Consider the following 19,666-nt stretch of genomic DNA (forward strand, 5'->3'; position numbering starts at 1 on the left):
ATATATGTGTGTGTGTGTGTGTGTGTGTGTGTGTGTTTTTTTTTTTTTACATCCATACTATTTAATTCTTATAAAGACATATTTACATGCACATTACTCAGTTCTTTTGCGCTTCCAGCAAGTCCCCCCTCCTTTATCGGCCGAGCACTTGCTTCCGACCGGTCACCTAGCTTCAGCCAGCTGTATGCCTCCGTCCTACAATCTCAAATTAGGGAAGATCGACATGTATAACATATAAACACCGCTCAATTCTTATATATTTATATGTTCATATTGCTCAATCTATTCTCCTAGCAAACTAACCCTCGACAGGCAACCTATTGTCCGACCGACTGCTCCAGACTCCTCCGAACTAGACACCTGCCTCCCACAGGCCATCCCAAAAGAGGGAATATTTACATACATTGCAATACATTTGTATATTTACCTGCATGCCACTAAATTCATTTGTTCCCAGCAAATTACCCTCTGACTGACAACCCGCCGTCCGATGGACCACTATTTTAATCACCCTCCGTCCGACCAACAACTTCCAGTTGGCATCTTGCAGGATGTACACCATGAAAATTGTACTCAGGAAATATGTGATGGAAACAAATCGGTCCTGTATTTTTTGATTGCACCGACAGGAGAATGGAAGATATTATCCTGGAATGGGTGGCTGCTACCGACCAAACTATTCCCCGGTCGACAAACCGCTGCCCAACCGATTGCTCCAGGTGCCTCCATTCGACTACCTGTCTCTGGTCGGCCGTCTCAAATCAGAAAGGAGTTAGAAATATGGAGGATTTGTTTGAGCAGTAAAAGCAACAAAAGATGACTGTTTCTGGCCTTGCTTAACTGGACTTTTCCTCGCTAATGGACAAAAAACTGCAGAAGTTGCCTCTTAAGCTCAAGAAAATAAAGATACAAAATTATTGGGTGGAAAAATTTGAACTACAAGCAAGGTACCAACATTTGTTGCGGCATTTCAAAATCCATTCCTCTTGAAATGTTAGAGGTCCTCTTGTGTCTAAACGCCGCATCTCTTCTTTTGGCGGGTGTAAGACTTGAAGCACTAAGAAATTCCAGCTCGCCCTCATTGAACATGTTATAAGTGTTCCATTCTAGTTGCTAATGGGAAGTATTGCCTCCTTAAAAAAACTGATAATTCATTAAAATGACGTGCTGGATTCTCTTGCAATTGATGCGGAGGAATGGTTTGGGCAAGTTAGCTCATCCCCTCATATGTTGAGCTTTATATCACTCAAATCCCTCAAGTCTCTCCTTTCCTCCTGGAATGCCTCTCTTCACTCAAGATTCAACGTGTAGAAGGTCATTGTCGACCATCTCATCCCTCTATGGTATACGGTTAAGCAACATTTCACTCATCAAATCATTGCTAGACCTCCCTTCCTCCATGTATTCAATAGAAATCTTAAATCGTCATCCAGAGTTGGTGGGGCATTATAAAGGATTTTTAGGCTCTGGTGGTTAAATGCAAATATCATTTCCCCTGGATACTTAAACTAGCTTACGCCACATTTCTCTAGAAAAGTATTAACTATTTGGCCTTGGAGTATAAGTATTATTCTGTCCTACTCTATTGGGGATGGGAGTGATCTCCGCTTGTTGTGAGATCTTTGGGTGAATGGCAGGACTCTATCAGAGGTTTTATGACTGTCGAAACAACTGTCCATGCTCCGCCTGAGGCACCGACAAAATGGTGGTACTATCGCAGTCGTGAAGCTCCTCTGGTACCACTGCGCATAAGTATGCGTCGAAGCTTAGACCTCTCTGTCGATTGAATGAAACGCCATGCCTTGCATTTGTCAACCGGCCAGTTGCTCCCAGGCTGATCTTTCTTCGAGCGATCGGCCGCCTTAGTCATCCGACCACTTAAATCAGGGGGAAATTTTCTACATACCACTCAATTCTTACATATTTACATCTTTACATATCACTAAATTATTTTGCGCTCCAAACAATAAACAAATTGTGGAATATATGATATTTTTCCTAAGAGAATAGGGCGACCTAAATTTTTGTTCTATGTAACGGCCGGTGTATGCAAATTTGGGCGTTCATGCATATTTCATCACCTTAAAGATAGCGTTAGAATCACCTGTGGAGTTCAATTTAATGACTTTGACTATCCTCTTCGTTAAAAAAACTATAGAATATGGATTTTATTTAACTGGATATTGCAATTTTGATGCTCACTGTATATATATAACCATCCCGAGCCATCCTAAAGCACTCTTTTGTTTCCATCGACATCTCCTAGTCGACAACCTTATTCTTGGGAACATAATTCTTTTATTGCAATTCCCCTTTGGACTGATCCTTCTAGCTACGCCCAACTAATTATTTCTCAAGTATTTGTTCATGTTCCAACCTGGAATACATTTTCTTAATTAAGGTCAAGGGGTTCGGGGGTTCAAGCATTCGAAAATCCACCCGATACTTAGGGAACTCAAATCATGATAGCACAACTGACAACGACGTCATAGATGTCCGATCGGTAATAAAGGCTTTGAGATGATTTGCCAACTGACAACGACAAACTCAACGAGGAATGTAAAAAAAAATCTAACACCTGATAGTGTCAAGCTCAGCGGGGGTGTGAAACGATCGTTAAAACAAAATCTAACACTCGATAGCGACAAGCTGTGCTAGGAATGTAAAAAAAAATCTAACACTGCAGCGACAAGTTTTGCGAGGGGTGTAAAAAATCTAACATTTGACATCAACAAGATCTGTCAGGGGTGTAAAACGATTGTCCTCGGCTTATCTAAAAATCTAACACCCGAAAGCGACAAGCTCCGCGCGGGGTGCAAAGAAAATCTAACACACAGCAGCGACAAACTCTACGAGAGGTGCAAAAAAAAAAATCTAACACCCGACAACGACGAGCTTCGCGAGGGGTGCAGAGCTCCAGGACTGCACTCCGGGGCGAATAGCTCCTAGACTCCTCTCTAGGGGAAACAACTCTATGACTCCACTTTAGAGCGAGCAATTCTAAAACTCTTCCCCAAAATAGGCAAATGAACAAAGAACTCAGACGAATGATTTTCTTCATACATGGTCGTCCTTTTCCTCCGACCAGCCACCAGAATCTGACGACTCCTTCGATAGAAAAAGCACCAGAATGACAAATCCAACAGATAATAGTAAATATACCAGAACCGAGCCCAAAAAGCGCCTAGCAGGGAATATCATTAGCAAATTATGTGTTCAAAATTTATTTGATTTATAAATTTCCTTATTTTTATTTTCTTTGTCACTATTAAGTAGTATGAAAATTAGGGAACTTAATATATATACTAAAAAATGGTCTGCACGGATCTCAAGACAATTTGACGGTCTAAGATCAGGGGGCTAGTATGCTCTTTGTTATTCTCTTTAATGCAAGACTATACATGTAATTTTATTTATTTTTTTTGCCCCTCTTTTCTTCTATAAATATGAGGGTCATATGGTATGGAGGACCTTTGGGCTCCCCTCACTTGTAATGAACGACTTTATGAAATAAGATGGGTTGGAGAGCCCCTGGGACACTCCATTTCCCCCCGACAGGCGAAGTCTTCATCTTTCTTCTCTCTTTATTTCTCTCTTCCTCTCCCTCTCTCCTTCTTTCCTCGGTTTAACGCTCTATTCCTCAGGCACTGTCTACCAGACAGATTATGATTCAACAAGTAGATTTATGTAAATCTAGATTTAGACTATTTTGGAAGTATTACTGATATCGGAGGAAACCTAAACCTCAACGAAAAAAATATGCTAAAATTGAAAGGATTCCAGGCACAACTCTTAAAAACATAAAATAACGATAATAAAACAAAAACACAAACACAAACATAAAGATGCAACAGAAACTCCAATAAGGGTTACGGTAGCAGGTTGATCTGATGGAGGGACTACGACAGCTGCTGGGCTTCTTAGGATGGGCTGGTGTAGCGTTAAGAAGAGCTAGAGACAGCTACAGTAGGATGGGGGAAGGTCTGGGAGGGTTGCGATCAGGTCTGGATGGGTTGGAAGGCGTATGGCAGGTTCTGGAAGGGCTGGAGGGAGTTCGACAGTGAAGGCAACAAGCTGGCAGGTGGTAGGACGGGGCGGCTAGCAGCAGGAAGAGGGCCGGAGGGTTGCAGAAATATAATATCTCGTTGGGGTTGAGCTACATTCAGAGCACTACTTGAACCCTTGTTGACGGTCACTACCTCGGATGAGTTACCTTAGGAGCACCTTCTTGTCGTCGGGTATAGCCCCCGAAGGGGAAGAACGCTTCAAGGGCAATAACTGAAATCAATAATCATCAAAACCTCATTTCCTAAGCAAAAATAACCCCTATATATAAGAGAGATTAGGACTTATATTACGCAATACTTTCAATTAGGAAATAAAATAAAAAATGAATTAATATAATCGACAATTATTTATAATATGAGATTTCATGGAAAAGGAAAGAAATATTTTGAGAGAAAAGGAAAGAGAATGGGGGATAAGGGTTGGACCGCGGTTACTGTAGTAGCTACAGTAACGCGTTCACGACACTATAGCAACTACAATGTTATGATCCAGGGAAGCTCTCATGTCAATCTATTAGGGTTGGGGGAGCTTTGACCTCATCCGCCGAGGTTTTTAGGGCAGAAAATTTTTGGTGGGGGTAGCTTAGGTAGGGGCAAATGTTATTGACCCTAGGATAGGACTAGGTTTGGGCTAGTTTTGATGCCAAATGATGCCGGAGGAAACCTAAACCACAATAAAAAGTAAATATTAGTGCTTAAATTGAAAGGATTACATGCATGGGATTTGAAAACATGAAATAACGATAATAAAACAACAACTCAAACATAAAGACATGACACAAACTCCAATAAGGGTTGCTGTAGCAGATAGATCTAATAGAGGGCTTGTGGCAGCTGCTGGGCTGCTTGGGATGGGCTACTACAACATTGGGAAGAGCTGAAGACGACTACAATAGAATGTGGGAAGGCTTGGGAGGGTTGTTGTCAAGTCTGGATTGGTTGGGAGGGCTTATGGCAGATTCTGGAAGGACGGGAGAGAGTTCGACAGTGAGGGCATCAAGCTGGTAGGTGGTAGGACGGGGCAGCTAGTAGTAGGAGGAGGTTCGGAGGGTCACAAAATAATAAAATGAGCACCATCGGAATCCTTGGAGATGGTCACCATCTCAGACGAGTTAGAGCCGGAGCATCTTCTCACTGTCGGTTATAACTCCCGAAGGGGAAGAACGCCTCAAGGGCAGTAACTGAATCAGTAATCATCAAAACCTCATTTCCTAAGCAAAAACAGCCCTTATATATAAGAGGGATTAGGACTTATATTAGACAATGTTTTAAATTAGTAAATATAATAAAAATGAAGTAATATAATAGGGAAGGGTTTATAATAGGTGATTTCATGGAAAATACAAGAAATATTAGGAGGGAAAAGGAAAGAGAAGGGTTGGACCGCGGTTACTGTAGCAGCTACAGTGTTGCGATTCGGGGAAGTTCCTGCGCCAATTACAAGTTTAAATTTTTTGTCATACCTGTTAAATCTTGGTAAATCTTGATAAACTATTTGATTATTTGTTTAATGATTAAGATTTTTGAGAGAAAATCATTAAATTTGTTAAATCGGGTAAATGATGGCATTTAACCATTAACATGGCCAAAACAAGATTTTAAAATGGTTGGATTTAAGGTCCAAAATTTTCTAATATATAAGATTTAAGCTAAAACTTGCTTAATGGATGCCTAAAATAGGCACCAAAGAACCTGTAAGTGACTTCTGATCAGATGACTTTGCCCTGGGGGAATCATGTTAGAGACTTGGTAGTCAAATTAAAATTCAATCCATTTTAGAGTTTAATTTTTATGCAAGGCATAAGCTCTCATTTCTTGAGAGTTGCATAGGGGACTTAGAGTGGAAACAATTAATTCTAGGATTTTTTTTTTCCCTGATAACATTGCCCTCTTTGTTTTTGAGAAGAATTTTGAAAATTATTAACCTGACTTGTGAACAATTACTGTAGTGGGTTTTGTCTTCGAAGGAGATCAACTTCCCTTATCCTGTGGCATTGACTCTGCTGCATATGCTTTTCTCCTCTGTTCTGTGCTTCATTCTAACTAAACTTCTGAAGGTACTTTTTTTTCAGCAGTCTCTTCTACATTTTACTCTTTTTCTCTAGTATTTGCTAGTTATATCTTTGGATTTGACATAATTGATTATAAGCACTATTTTTAGTTCATTACTCACTTTACATGCTTTTTTATTCTCTCCATTGTTTCTCTTTTCCCCTTAGATTATCAAGATTGAGGAGGGAGTGACAACAGAAATGTGAGTATGGAGCTGTGTTGACTGTGTAATTATCAGATATTCTTGTTATTGCTCATTCGATTCTAATTTTTTTTGCCAAAGAAAAGTATATCTCATTACAATCATACTTTGTTTATGAATATTTGGTGTTCTGAGACAACATTTATATTTTAAAACAAAAGTTAATCTACCATGGGGACTATCATTCTTGATTTCTTTTGTTTGAAATTGAAGTTTTGGGTAAAAAATGTAAGTTTATGTTGATACACACAATAGGTATTTGGAATAGGACACAAAATTATTTGTGAGTTTAATCTTTATGATTATCAGAATATAGATTAAACTAGCCTGGTTCGAAATGCGTAAAGTTACTTCTGATGATGGCATTGGTTCCTGTGTCCTTTTCTCAAAAGTATTATTCAAGATTTAAAATGGATAAAGTTTATTGATGATAGATTGTTTAAATTCTCAAGGGGCATTTTGTATTTTCACATCCTCTTCTATTTCTGCTTCTTTCTTGGAAGTTATTATTCTGTCAGAAGAGCTATTGGCCATAAGATACATTAATGTGTAGCTGTACTCTTTGAATAACGACCAACCTACCTAAGCCGAGGTCTTTTATCATACCACGACTTCTTATAAAGTTTAGATTTTTCTTAGGGCTAAGTATAGGGTAATTAGCGTCATTGCAAGCATATGTCAATAAAAGGTGCAAAGTACTAAAAAATTGGATTGTATTCCATTACATTTTTAACATAATTTTCAAAGTTTACATGACATTTTTCAGATATTATCTTCATGATAAAGTAATTTTTTTGCACCTTATGTAACTATCTAGGAAGCATGTTGACGTGAACACTAGAACCAGATAAACTATAATGTCGTAGAATCCTATTGAAATGTGGGATCACAAATAGGTGCAATTTAAGACTCGAGATAGGGTTGTCGAATCTTTAATTGTAGCATGTTTTCTTCTTATTTATTTATTTTTTATTTCTTTATTTCACATGTATTTATTTCCTATTTCCTTATTTTAGGAAATAGTAAATAAAGCCATGTGGAATAAAGACAGGTGAAACCCTTTTTTATTTGTGACTTTTTTATTATTTGTATTAGGATTTTGAATTTTTAGTTTTGTTTATTTTATGAATATGAGAGATTTTTCTATGTTATGTTTTTCGAAGTGCTGTATCATTGTGTATCTAAATCTTGCTTAGGAATTGGTGGTGGATCCTTCTTGCTACTCATTTCTTGCGCATCGCTTCTTGATTGCTGTCATTCGTTTGGACAACGACTGAACCACTCGATTTTGTTCTCTTATAGCAAATTTCATTGCTTATCTCAATCAAAATGTCGCCGATCAACGCCTATCTCTACTTTGCTGTTGAACTTGTATCTTATATTTTCTTTGCCATTCCACAACCACCTCCCCTCTAAACCGACCTCCTGAATATCTTCTAGAAGCCCTAAAATGATTTCATCTGGTACCAAAGCTTGACAAACCCTAAATATTTTTTTATGGATGTCATTCCTACACCTACATCAAGATTCCATGTAACCTAACCTAAGACCCCCACCAAATTTTTTTTTTTCCTAAATCATTTCGAGTTTAATTTCTATCCTCAATCCTAAATTTTCAAAATTCAACATATTTGGCTTCACCAAAATTCACCCGACATTTGCCACCAAAACTCTTAAGCCTCCGACCAATCTTTCATTTGTAATCCCACAACTATTTAAAACCTAATCTAGAGAGAATGTCACAATGTTGCCTAGGAGAAACACAAAAAGATGTCTAGGAGCTTGGTATGGAGGATATGTAGAGAGAAATCCTCCAACTGCAACAAAGACTTGCAACCTTTAAGAGAAGACAACTCGGTAAGGTCACCCGTAGCCACAGTGATAACTGACCAGATCGAGAGGAGAAAATGAATCACTTTCATAAGGGAGTTTTCAGTGAAGAAGAACCAATACCCTAATGATTTGACATAAAATTTCAGGCGAGAAATCTGAATTTTGGAGTAAAGATTGACTTGTCATATTTTGATAGTCATGTGAATCCAGACGAGTTTATTGAGTAACTCCATATAGTAGAATGAGTCTTTAAGTATAAATATGCTCCTCCTGACAGGAGAGTCAAACTAGTAGCCTTCAAGCCTACGAAGAATGCTTTCTTATGGTAGGAAAGGTGTTAGCCATCAAGCCTAAAACGTAAAACAAAGAATTCTAAATGAAGGTTCGACAAAAGAAGAAGCAACAAGCTTGAAGAGGGAGCCCAGGCAGTGGTGCATGGTGGCAGCGGTGAAGGTCAGAGAGGTGTCTTGCCACTGTGCAAGGTAAGGGCAACAAATCAGCGATGGTAGGGTGTCGAAGCGCAGTTTGAGGGATCTTGGAAGGGCAACGGTGGCTACGGTCTGCAGGGAAGCTGCTGGAAGGAGGCATGACCTGCTGGAGGAGGGAGATGAGCAGCATGTAGAGGTAGCCGGAAGGCTGCTGTTGATGCAGGAGAGAGGCAGTGGGGGCTGCAACTTGCAAGAAGCTGTAAAGAAAGGCGCGACCCACTCGAGGAAGGAGATGAGCAGCAGGTAGGGGTGGTCGGAAGGCTGCTGCTGATGCGGGAGAGAGGTGGTGGCGGCTGCAGTCTGCAGGAAGCTGTAGGGAGGATGTATCGCTTAAATTTCATAATACCAGGTAAAGTTCAACAGAATTTAGAAACACCCCAAAATTTACATCTCTCGGAATTTGATCGAATCAAATTTATTAATTTCTACGCATGAAACCGATCAAATCGATATAAAATATTGTATGTAAATTATGCATGGTTTGAGAAATATAAAAGTTAGAAGTTATATGTTTATTAACCTAATTAAATCTTAATTATGTTTATTAATCCCTTCCTTAATCCTCTGCACTGTAGCCCACCAACCTTACGCCACTTTAAATTCATTCTTGTGGTCTTATAAAGCTTGAAAGCATCTCATTTCTCTTTCTCTCTCCCTATTTCTTCTTTTCTCTTCTTTCCCTGGCCTTCCCCTCCCTATTCGTTCGCCCCCCTATAGCAAGTTGCAACCCTTGCTACAGTGCAAGGGGTGAGCACGCTGCGAACCGAGCAGCTACCTGAGTGGGGCAGCTTGTGATTTAGGGCTTCAACATGATTTTTGTAAATATGAATTCCTCTCTCTTGCCATTCTAAGCGTTCATTTCCTTCCTCTTACTTCCACTTTTGACATTTGCCTCATTTTTCATGCTTTTCTTGTTTCCGGTAGCCGTCGGAGGCGCCGATCTCGTGTCGTAAGCGTCGAAAGCACATTGAAAGCTTCAATTTGAGTTTTAGCACGAAATTAGCAAGCTGAAAGTGAAGATTAAGGCATTAGGAGTTGAGAGAATTGGTGGTTTTGGAAGGGCGTTTTATGTCGGGAAGCCCATTTGAGAAATTTTTTGGGCAAATAAGTTATATTTTGGGTTAATTCATATTATGAACCCGAATTTTATGAATTTATATGATTTCTACATTCTCCAGGTTGTGTATATGAGGCGAGCATATATAAACTCATTGTAGAGTTGCTCAGTCTAATCAGATGAAAAAATTGTGCTAAATTAAGAAAAATATTTTTTTATAGGTTTCATATGATTTCTAGTTTGAAATTAATGCATTTAGGAATTCTGACATATTGTAAATGAATACATGTAATTAATTTATGAATTCAAGTTGACTTTTATTATGCTACACGTGGTTCTATGCTATTTTATGATCCAAATGATTATGCATGACACTGATTGCTTATAGATATTCATTCTGTTATGATTCATGTTTATGAGATATGAAATACCTGCTTGCAGGAATTATGCTTTATGAAATGTTTGATGAATGTTGGTACAAAAATGTTACAATGAATGTTAAGGGATAAGATTATTACATGAGCGCTTCCAAATACATTTTGCAGAGATGTATTTCCGAATTCAGATATTTATACAAGGAAAAAACTCTGAAACGATTAAAAACAGACGGTGACAAAATGTTAGAAAACTATGAGTATCATAGGGCTGTGGATAACTGCTATGTTGTTGGATGCTCAATCTTTATCGAAGTTTATATAAGTTTTGGGGTAGGGTGACGACCCATGATGAAAGAACATGAAAATAGTTGAACCCTATACATTAAACAAGTGACATTATTATGATATGATTATGATATGATATGATCTCTTTGAAATGAATGAACATGCTTATGCTTAAGGTTTCATGCTTACGACCTAAATGTTACACTATATTTGATTTTTATACCGTCTGTGTCTGCTATATTTTCATGTTTTCTATTATGCTAGCATGTTTTGATTGTATGTGAACATGCATAGTTTCATACGGGTATATACGTTACTTTTTTCATGTTTAAAATCTCATTTTAGCTTTGATTATTTCTTTGAGCTAGTTGTTCTTCATTCTTCGTTGTTGCCTTTCGGCTAGGGCAACGAGCACCGGGGTGCGTAGCAAGGTATATTTGTACAATTTTTGCATGATTGTTTTGGGAGCATTGTACATAAGTTCTGGGTATGTATTTTTATTGTTTTGAATTTAGTAGTTCTGTATTGTTTTCATGTTTTAGAAGATTTAATTTTGATGTTTTCGAATATGTAATTAAAATGCAATGTATCATGTATGTTGCGGCGATCCAGTTAAACTAATTCATTAGCCACTGGGTTTTAATTATAAAAATCAGATGAGTGCTGGTGAGAGTTGGCCTGACATATTTTTAGTCTTTGTCGCACCACGATTGAATCTACCAGGGGGTTAGATTGGGTGTGACAGAAAGTGATATTAAAGCATTGTTATTGGATGAAAAGAATGATGAAAGCATGTTGGATTTAGAAGAACTAAGAATGAGATCAAATATGAATTGCTTTATACAGAGCTATAGGCTGATGAATCTGGGGTGGGTAATCCTTACAATTTAAGGTATCACGTGTGCTCGATAAAATTATTATATGATAAATTGCATGTAATTAATAAATTTTGCCAGTACGAATAAACTTGTCTGGAGAAGAATTAGAAAATGCTGAAGGTCCATCCTTTCAGGCGAAATGTAGAGCATGAAGTTCGAGCTGACACTGTTTTGGGCAGAAAGGAAAATTAGAATCAGACAAATGCAAACATCAGAACTGAGCTACAGGGCATTGTGCAACTGATATCACAAGTGATTGATAAAATGACTGTTATTGAAAGATCCCACACCAGTACAGGGCCCAGATATGAAACTGGAGTAGAAGTGGATCAACACATGAAGATATTTCAATCTTTTGAACTACCTCCATTCAAGGGTGCTAGTGATCCTACAGTTGTTGAAGATTGACTCCTAAAGATCGGAAATATTCTGAATGGTACGATTTATTCGGAAATTAGAAAAGTGGTACTAGCTACTTTTATGTTAGAGGACGAAGCAGAATGGTGGTGGTAGGCGCAACATGAAGAAAAACTTCAACTGACACATCTTCCACAGATTCAGTGGTAAGAGTTTGTTAAAGTCTTCAAAGATTGGTTTATTCCGCCTTAAGCCAATTAATACTGCAAGATAAGTTCTTCAATCTAACTCTAATGTCCATGACAGTTATGCAAAACGAGGCAGAATCCACTTCTTTTTCCAGATACACGCCTCACTATGTCAGCACCAGGAGGAAAAGTGTCATAGATTTTTGCACAGTCTCAGAAATCAATTGTTGTTGGCATTAGCTCTATTTGAAATCAGCGATTTCTCTGTGCTTATTGAAAGGGCAAGGAGAGTTGAAAATGAACTGAACTTTTCTAGTTAACAATAGCAATCTCATGCAAGTAAGCGAAAAAATTTTGGCAAAAGAGAATACTTTTGTGGTAAGAAAATTAAATCAGAAGGTAAGCAAAGACAGCTTCACATAGAAAATCTAGTTTGTGAAAAGTGTGGAAAGATATATTTTGGGTAGTGTTTGATTGGTTCTGGGAAATGTTATAAATATGGGCTGCCAGGACGCATGCAAATGAATTGTCCACAGGAAAAGAAGAAAGACAGTAGACCATAGGCAATCTTGGGACAAGGACAAAGTAGAAAATTTTTGGAAGTCAATTAACCAAGCAGAACTCAGTTTTTGGAAAAGCATTCAGTGAAAACAAAAAGTTGAAACTTCACAGCACAAAACATAACAACCAGTAAAAGCCCGAGTTTTTGTAACTACCTCTCAAGAAGCTAAGGAATAAGAAGATGTGGTTACAGGTACGCTCCTAATTCATTATCAGCCTGACACTATTTTATTTGATTCAGGTGCATTGCATTCTTTTATTTCTGATGAGTTTGCTGTCAATTTACATGTTGATATTCTGCATTTTACTCATGTTTTGTTTGTAATTATGCCATCGGGAAGTGAGTTTTATACTAATAGAAATTATGTAGTGCGTGTTCATGTGCATGATAAGCAATTGCTAACGGAGTTGATTATTATACCAATTCAGACATTTGATATTATTTTGGGGTTGGATTGATTGGTAAATCATTTTGCTACAATTGAATGCTGGAAAAAGGTGGGTGAAGCTAAAATTGCCTGGTGAAAACCTTTCTATATCCTATGTGATCAAATTACTCAATCTTTGCTGATTAGTGCAATGAAAGTTTAGAAATGTTTGCGAAGGGGTGAACTGATATTTTTGACAAAACTAGAAGTGCTAAATAAAGATGTACATGAATTGAAAAACATCCCAGTGGTTTTAGAATTTTCTAATGTATTTCCTGAAGAATTATTAGGGCTACCGCCTGAACGAGAGGTTGAATTTGATATTGATGTGCAACTAGGAACGTCTGCAATATTCAAATCTCTTTATAGGATGACTTTGAAAGAATTGCAAGAATTGAAATATCAGTTGCAAGAACTGATAGATAAGGGTTTGATCAGACCACGTAATTTATCGTGGAGTATTCCAGTATTATTCGTCAAGAAGAAGGATGGATCTTGTCACACCCAACTAACCCCCCTGGTAGGGTCAATCATGGTGTGATAAAGACTGACAATATGGTCAGACCAATTCTAACTAGCACTCGTCATGACTTTTATAATCATGATCCAGTTGGTGATGAATTAGTCTAACTAGATCGCCATAAGATACGTGATACATTACTTCTCATGTACATATTCGAAAGCATGAAATTAAGTGACCCAAAACATGGAAACTACACAGAGTTGCTAAATCTAAAACCATAAAAATACGTATTAAAACTTATGTACAAAGCTCCCAAAACTATCATGCAAAAGGTGTACAAATACACATCTGGATACTGATACTGATGCTCATTGCTTCTACCTGAAAGACAACAAATAATGAGCAAACAACATGTTCAGATAAAAAATCAGGGGTAATATAAGATTTTACACATTAAAAAGAAATGTGCATGCTTGTATGAAAACTGTACATATCTACATAATCACAACATGCTAGATTAATAAAAAACATGAAAATAAAACATGTAGTATAAAAAGACTACAGTGTAACACCTAAGTTGTAAGCATGAAATCATAAACATAATCTTTAGCATTTTCATTCATTTCATAGATATCATATCATTGTATTGTCCCTTGTTTAATGTATAGTGTTCAACTATTTTCATGTTCTTTCATAATAGGTCATCAACTTGCCCCAAAGACTATATAAATCATTAATAAATTTTGGGCTTCCCCAACATGTCAGTTATTGATAGCCCCTTAATAACCACAGTTCTCTAGTGTTCTTTCACCATCTAATCACAACAGTTCTCAGAGTTTTATCCTCGTATAAATATCAGGAGTTGAGTATACACCCCTGCATGTAATAGTCTACCCATATATTACTTATGACATTTCTTAAAGCATAATACCTGCAACAACATTCATCAGACATTTCATAAAGCATAATTCTTGAAATCAGTTATTTCATATCTCTTAGGTATGAAACATAACATAACGAATACCTGAAAGAAGAAATAAAATAACATAATCATTCAAATCATAAAATAACATAAAATCACGTGTAGCATAATAAAAGCCAACTTGCATTCATAAATTAATTGTAGGTATCCTTCTAGAACATGCTAGAATTTCATCAGTATCAACTAGCAATCTTATGCAAACCTATAACATATTATTTTTCTTAAATTAGCATAAGATTATTTCACTTAATTAGGCTGAACAGACCCTATACGAGTTTCTATAAGCTCGCTTTGAGGTCGCCGCCTCGTGTACACAACTTGAAAAACGTAGACATCATACGAATTCATAAAATTCAGGTTTATGACATGATTTATCCCAAAAACATGTTTATAACAGAAAGTTCAAGCATGTCTGAAGTATATTGTGAAGTGACCTACTCTAAAGAATGTCACTGAGGTACGTAGTTTTCTTGGTTTGACAGGGTATTACAGGAGGTTCGTCAAAGGTATTTCATAGATAGCTATGCCGTTATCCAAGCTAATGAGAAAAAAATATTCAGTTTAAGTGGACTTCAAAATGTGAACACAATTTTCAAAAGTTGAAGAAACATTTAACTTACTGCACCAGTGTTAACTCTTCCATCAGGCATGGAAGAATTTCAGATTTACAGCGACACATCCTTATGAGGTTTTGGTTGTGTTTTAATGCAGAATAACAAGGGGATAGCTTATGCATTCAAACAACTGAAGCCACATGAAAGAAACTATCCGACACATGATATGGAGTTAGCTGCTGTAGTTTTTGCTCTCAAGATTTGAAAACTTTATTTATGTGGCGTGAAATGCAAATTTTTCACTGATCATCAAAGTCTGAAGTATATTTTCACACAAATGGAGTTGAATTTGAGGCAGCGAAGATGGTTAGAGTTGATCAAAGATTGCGATTTGAATATACAATATTGTTTGGGCAGAGCAAATGCTGTTGCTGATGGATTGAGCCATAAATCCAAGGTAGTGCAAGCTGGATTTTTACTCAGAGGTCAGAGTTGATTAAAGAAATTGATGCTCTATAGTTGGAAGTTAGAAGATTATGTGATATGGGTTACTTACATCAAATGACTGTGCAACCTACATTAATGGATAGAATCAAGATAGCTCAAGTAGTTAGCAGTGACTATCTTAATCTCCTAAAGCAATGTCAATTAGAAAAGAAGACTGATATAATTGTTGACGAAGATTGTGTTATCCAAAATAAGCTATAGATATGGTTACCTGCTGATTCTGATTTGAGATGAAAACTTCTACATGAAGCTCATCATTCAGGCTACACAATTCATCCAAGTAGCACAAAAATGTACAAAGATTTGAAGTTGGCATTCTTGTGGCTAGGTATAAAGAAAGATGTTGCTGAATATGTATTTCAACGTCAAACACGTCATATTGTAAAGGCTTAAGCATCAAAGAGCTAGTGAATTGCTACAATAATTGTCGATACTTGAATGGAAATGAGAAAAATTTGCTATTAAATTTGTCATGGGATTTCTTCGATCCAAACAGGGCCACGTCAATATGTATGTCATTATTGACAGATTAACAAAGACAACTCACTTTTTGCCAATGAGACATATAGATTTAGCGGAAAAGCTGGTAAGATTACATCTCAAAAAATTATCAGATTACACGGTATTTCAAAAGTTATTATTTTTAACAAACACGAAAGATCATGTTCAGGTTGTAGAAAGACATTCAACAAGGTTTGGGTACACAATTATATTTCAGCACTGTATTTCATCCACAACTGACAGACAATCAAAAAGGACAATTTAGGTATTGGAAGATCTGTTAAGGTTTTGTGTTCTCGACTTTGGAGGCAGTTGGGAAGATCGCATTCCAATGATTGAGTTTGCTTACAATAATAACTATCAATCCAACATCAAAATGACTCTTTATGAAGCACTGTATGACAATAATTTCATAACTCCACTCAGTTGTTGAAGTGGGTGCATCAAATGTTAGGTCTCCAGCCAGTTGGCGAAGCCACAAAGAAAATTAGATTAATCAGGAACAGATTGAAAGCTGCTCATGATCGACAACATAAATATTACCACCTCAATACACAAAACAATTGAATTTGAAGTTGGAGATTTTGTATTTTTGAAAGTCGACCAATGAAAGTTACAACTAGATTTGAACGGGGAAACAAGCTGAGTCTCAGGTATATTGGTCCTTTTAAAATTTTAGAAAAGATCGATCCAGTTACCCTCATATTAGTTTTACCTGTAGATATGTCAGATATACACGATGTGTTTTACATTTCCATATAAGGAAATTGATTTCAAATTCAGAGCAGAGAATTTCCCATGAAGATATTGAAGTGCAGAAAAATTTGACATATATTGAAGAGCTTGAAAAGATTTTAGCAATTGATGTTAAGAAGCTAAAAAAACAGACAGATTCCTTTTGTAAAGATAAAGAGGAAAGACAGGCCTAAAAAGGAGCAACATGAGAAAAAAAAACAAGAAATGCTATAGAAATATCCCTTCTTATTCTAGTAATGTCAGAAATTTCGAGGATGAAATTTTTATGAGGGGAGAGCTGTAACGCCTAAATGTCATAATACGAGGTAAAGTTTGACACAATTGAAAAATACCCAAGATTTACATATCTCATAATTTGATTGAAATAGTTTTATTAAATTCTACGCATGAAACCGATCAAATCGATATAAAACACTGTATGCAAATTACTAATTGTTTGGGAAATATAAAAGTTAGAAGTTATTTTTTTATTAACCTATTAAATTTTAATTATGTTAATTAATCTCTTCCTTAATCATCTATATTGTAGCACACTAACATTACGCCACTTTTCTTTCCTTCGTAAGGTTGTATAGTGCCCGAAAGCTTGGCATTTCTCTTCTCCTCTTCCTATTTCTTCTTCTCTCTTCGCCGACCTTCCCTATGTTCGTTCGGCCCTTGTAACAAGCCGAGACCCTTGCTACATTGTAAGGGGAGAGTAGACCGCTAATCGAGTGGCTACTTGTGTGTGGCAGCTTGCGGCTCTGACATGATCTCTGTAAGTACGAATTCCTCTCTCTCCATTCTAAGCATTCATTTCCTTCCTCTAACTTCTGTTTTGACGTTTGTCTCATTTTTCATGCTATTCTCATTTCTGATAGTCGTTGGAGGCGCCGATCAGTGAGGTTTAGCTTCCATTTGAGATTTAGCACATTAAAAGCTTCCATTTGAGATTTAGCTCGAAATCAGTGAGGTGAAAATGAAAATTAAGACATTAGATGGAGTTGAGGAGAGAATTGGTCGGTTTGGAAGGGCATGACGTTACGACTTGCTGAGGAAGGTAGATGAGCAACATGTAGAGGTGGTCGGAAGCTGCTGTTGCAGTCAAAGAGGGGCAGCGGGGCCTGTAGACTGCAGGGAGTTGTAGGGAGGAAGTCTGAAGAACAGTGGAAGGATGGAAGGCTGTCGACGGTTGTGGGGAGATGGCAGAAGTGGTGGGGGTTCGCTGCAGGAGCTGGAGAAGCGGTTGATAGCATCTGGGAGAATGGGCAGAGAGATAAATATCTCGGCGGGATCAAGCTACACTTGGAGCACCACCCGGAACTGTAGAGATGATTCCCACCTTTGACAGGGGACATCCGGAGCACTACTTTGACGTTGGATACAACCTTCAATAGAGAAAACACTCGGACAAAACTTAACTCAGATTTCATAAAAGTCAGCCCCTAACTCTAAGTACAACCTCTCATATATATAAATAAACATAACATAATTTAGAAAAATTTAAATTAAAAAGAAGAATAAAAATCAGATTTTAGGAAATGTTTTTTAAAACAGGAAAGGTGAATAAAAAATAGATTTTATATTTTAGGGAAAGGTTTTGTAGAATAAGTTGGGAGAATAAAATCAAATATCATCTTTTGAGAGAAGGATTTAAATTTAGAAAGTGCTTAGGAGGGAAAGATGAGGAGGAGAGAAGGGAAGGTGAGAAAAGGAAATGATGACAAAAAGGAAAGAGGGAAGAAGAGGTAGGGAGGCATCCCCCCCTCCCTCGAGGACCGTTCGGTCATCTCTCGAGTCCCACGTCAGAGATTGTTTACAAAAAGAATAGGTTTTGAAGAGTCCATTTTGAATGTATTTTTTACCTATTTGCCAAAATTATTATGTTGAGAAATTGACACTACTATTTGTGAAGAAAATTATAAATTTGTATGAAAATCCTAAAGTTAGTATCAGGCAGTAGTAACATATTTGCATCTAAATTGTGGAGGGGTATTTATAAAGGTTTGGGTACAAAATTATATTTCAGTATAGTATTTCACACAAATGGATGACCAATCAGAAAGAATCATTCAATTATTAGAAGATTTATTGCAATTGGTGGCAGATAAGAGGATAATGTTTTTTTGATATATACTTATAACAACAACTATCAATCAAGCATTAAGATGTTGCTGTATGAGTGGGGCAAAAATTGCATAATACCACTGAGCTGAGTTGGAATTGGAGAGAGACAGTTATTGGACAAACTACAGAGAAAGTCATGATTATCAGAGATAGATTGAGAGCTGTCCAGTATTGTCAGCAAAATTATTATGAGCCTATGCATAAAATGATAAAATTTGAAGTTAGTGATTTTATATTCTTGAAAGTTCGACTCATAAAAGTTGTCTAGATTTGGTTAGGGAGGGAGAAGTTGAATCTCAGATATGTTGGTTTATTTGAAATTATTGAAAATGTTAAAAATGTTGCTTACTGATTAACATTGCTATCAGATGTTTGATGTGCACAATTATTTATGGATCAGCACTTAGAAAATCGATTACTGATGCAGATCAAAAAATGAAACATAGTGAAATTGAAGTACAAAAAGATTTTACTTATGTGAAATAGAAATAAAAATATATTAGATTTGATATTGAAAAGCTAGGATATAGACAAATTCATTTTATAAAGGAAAAATGAAATAACTGATCTTTAAAAGAAGCAATTTGGGAAAGGGAAAAAGAAATGAGACAAATTTTCTCGCCTGTTCAAAAAAGTTATGAAAGTAGCAAATATTGGGCACAAAATTCTAATAAAAAGGATATAATTATAATTTCCACTTTTCATTAAATTAAAAGTATATTAAAATTTCAATTTTTTACAAAATCATAAAAATCATTACATTGTGTTATTCTCTTTAAAATGATTATTTTGATATATAGAATTATAGGCTAATTCTGAAAGACTAGATAATTATTGATTTTTTTTAAAAAATAAAATTTCATAATTTTTTGAGTTAAAATAAATGAGCTTGTTACCGTAGCATAATAGTGAAATTCGAAATTTTCACTTAAATAGACATGCAATGACTAAAAGAAATTTTAAGGGCTGAGATGTTTAATTATACAATAATGCATTAATATATATATATATATATATATATATA

The 19,666-nt window shown here is 36.5% G+C and overlaps 1 protein-coding gene across 3 annotated transcripts in view; it reads left to right on the plus strand.

Moving 5' to 3' along the window:
- LOC110024728 (probable sugar phosphate/phosphate translocator At3g14410) overlaps positions 1–19,666 on the plus strand; it is a 59,628-nt gene that overhangs the window by 3,520 nt on the left and 36,442 nt on the right. For 2 of the 3 annotated variants that reach the window (XM_020724855.1, XM_020724856.1), the window contains exons 2-3: positions 6,017–6,124; positions 6,287–6,321. In XM_020724855.1, coding sequence (XP_020580514.1) covers positions 6,017–6,124; positions 6,287–6,321 — 143 coding nt within the window. The remainder of the gene's footprint in view (positions 1–6,016; positions 6,125–6,286; positions 6,322–19,666) is intronic. The other variant, XM_020724858.1, reaches the window with a different exon arrangement.

Source organism: Phalaenopsis equestris, unplaced genomic scaffold (genome assembly GCF_001263595.1).
Source record: "Phalaenopsis equestris unplaced genomic scaffold, ASM126359v1 Scaffold000272, whole genome shotgun sequence".
In the NCBI taxonomy this organism is placed as follows: domain Eukaryota; kingdom Viridiplantae; phylum Streptophyta; class Magnoliopsida; order Asparagales; family Orchidaceae; genus Phalaenopsis; species Phalaenopsis equestris.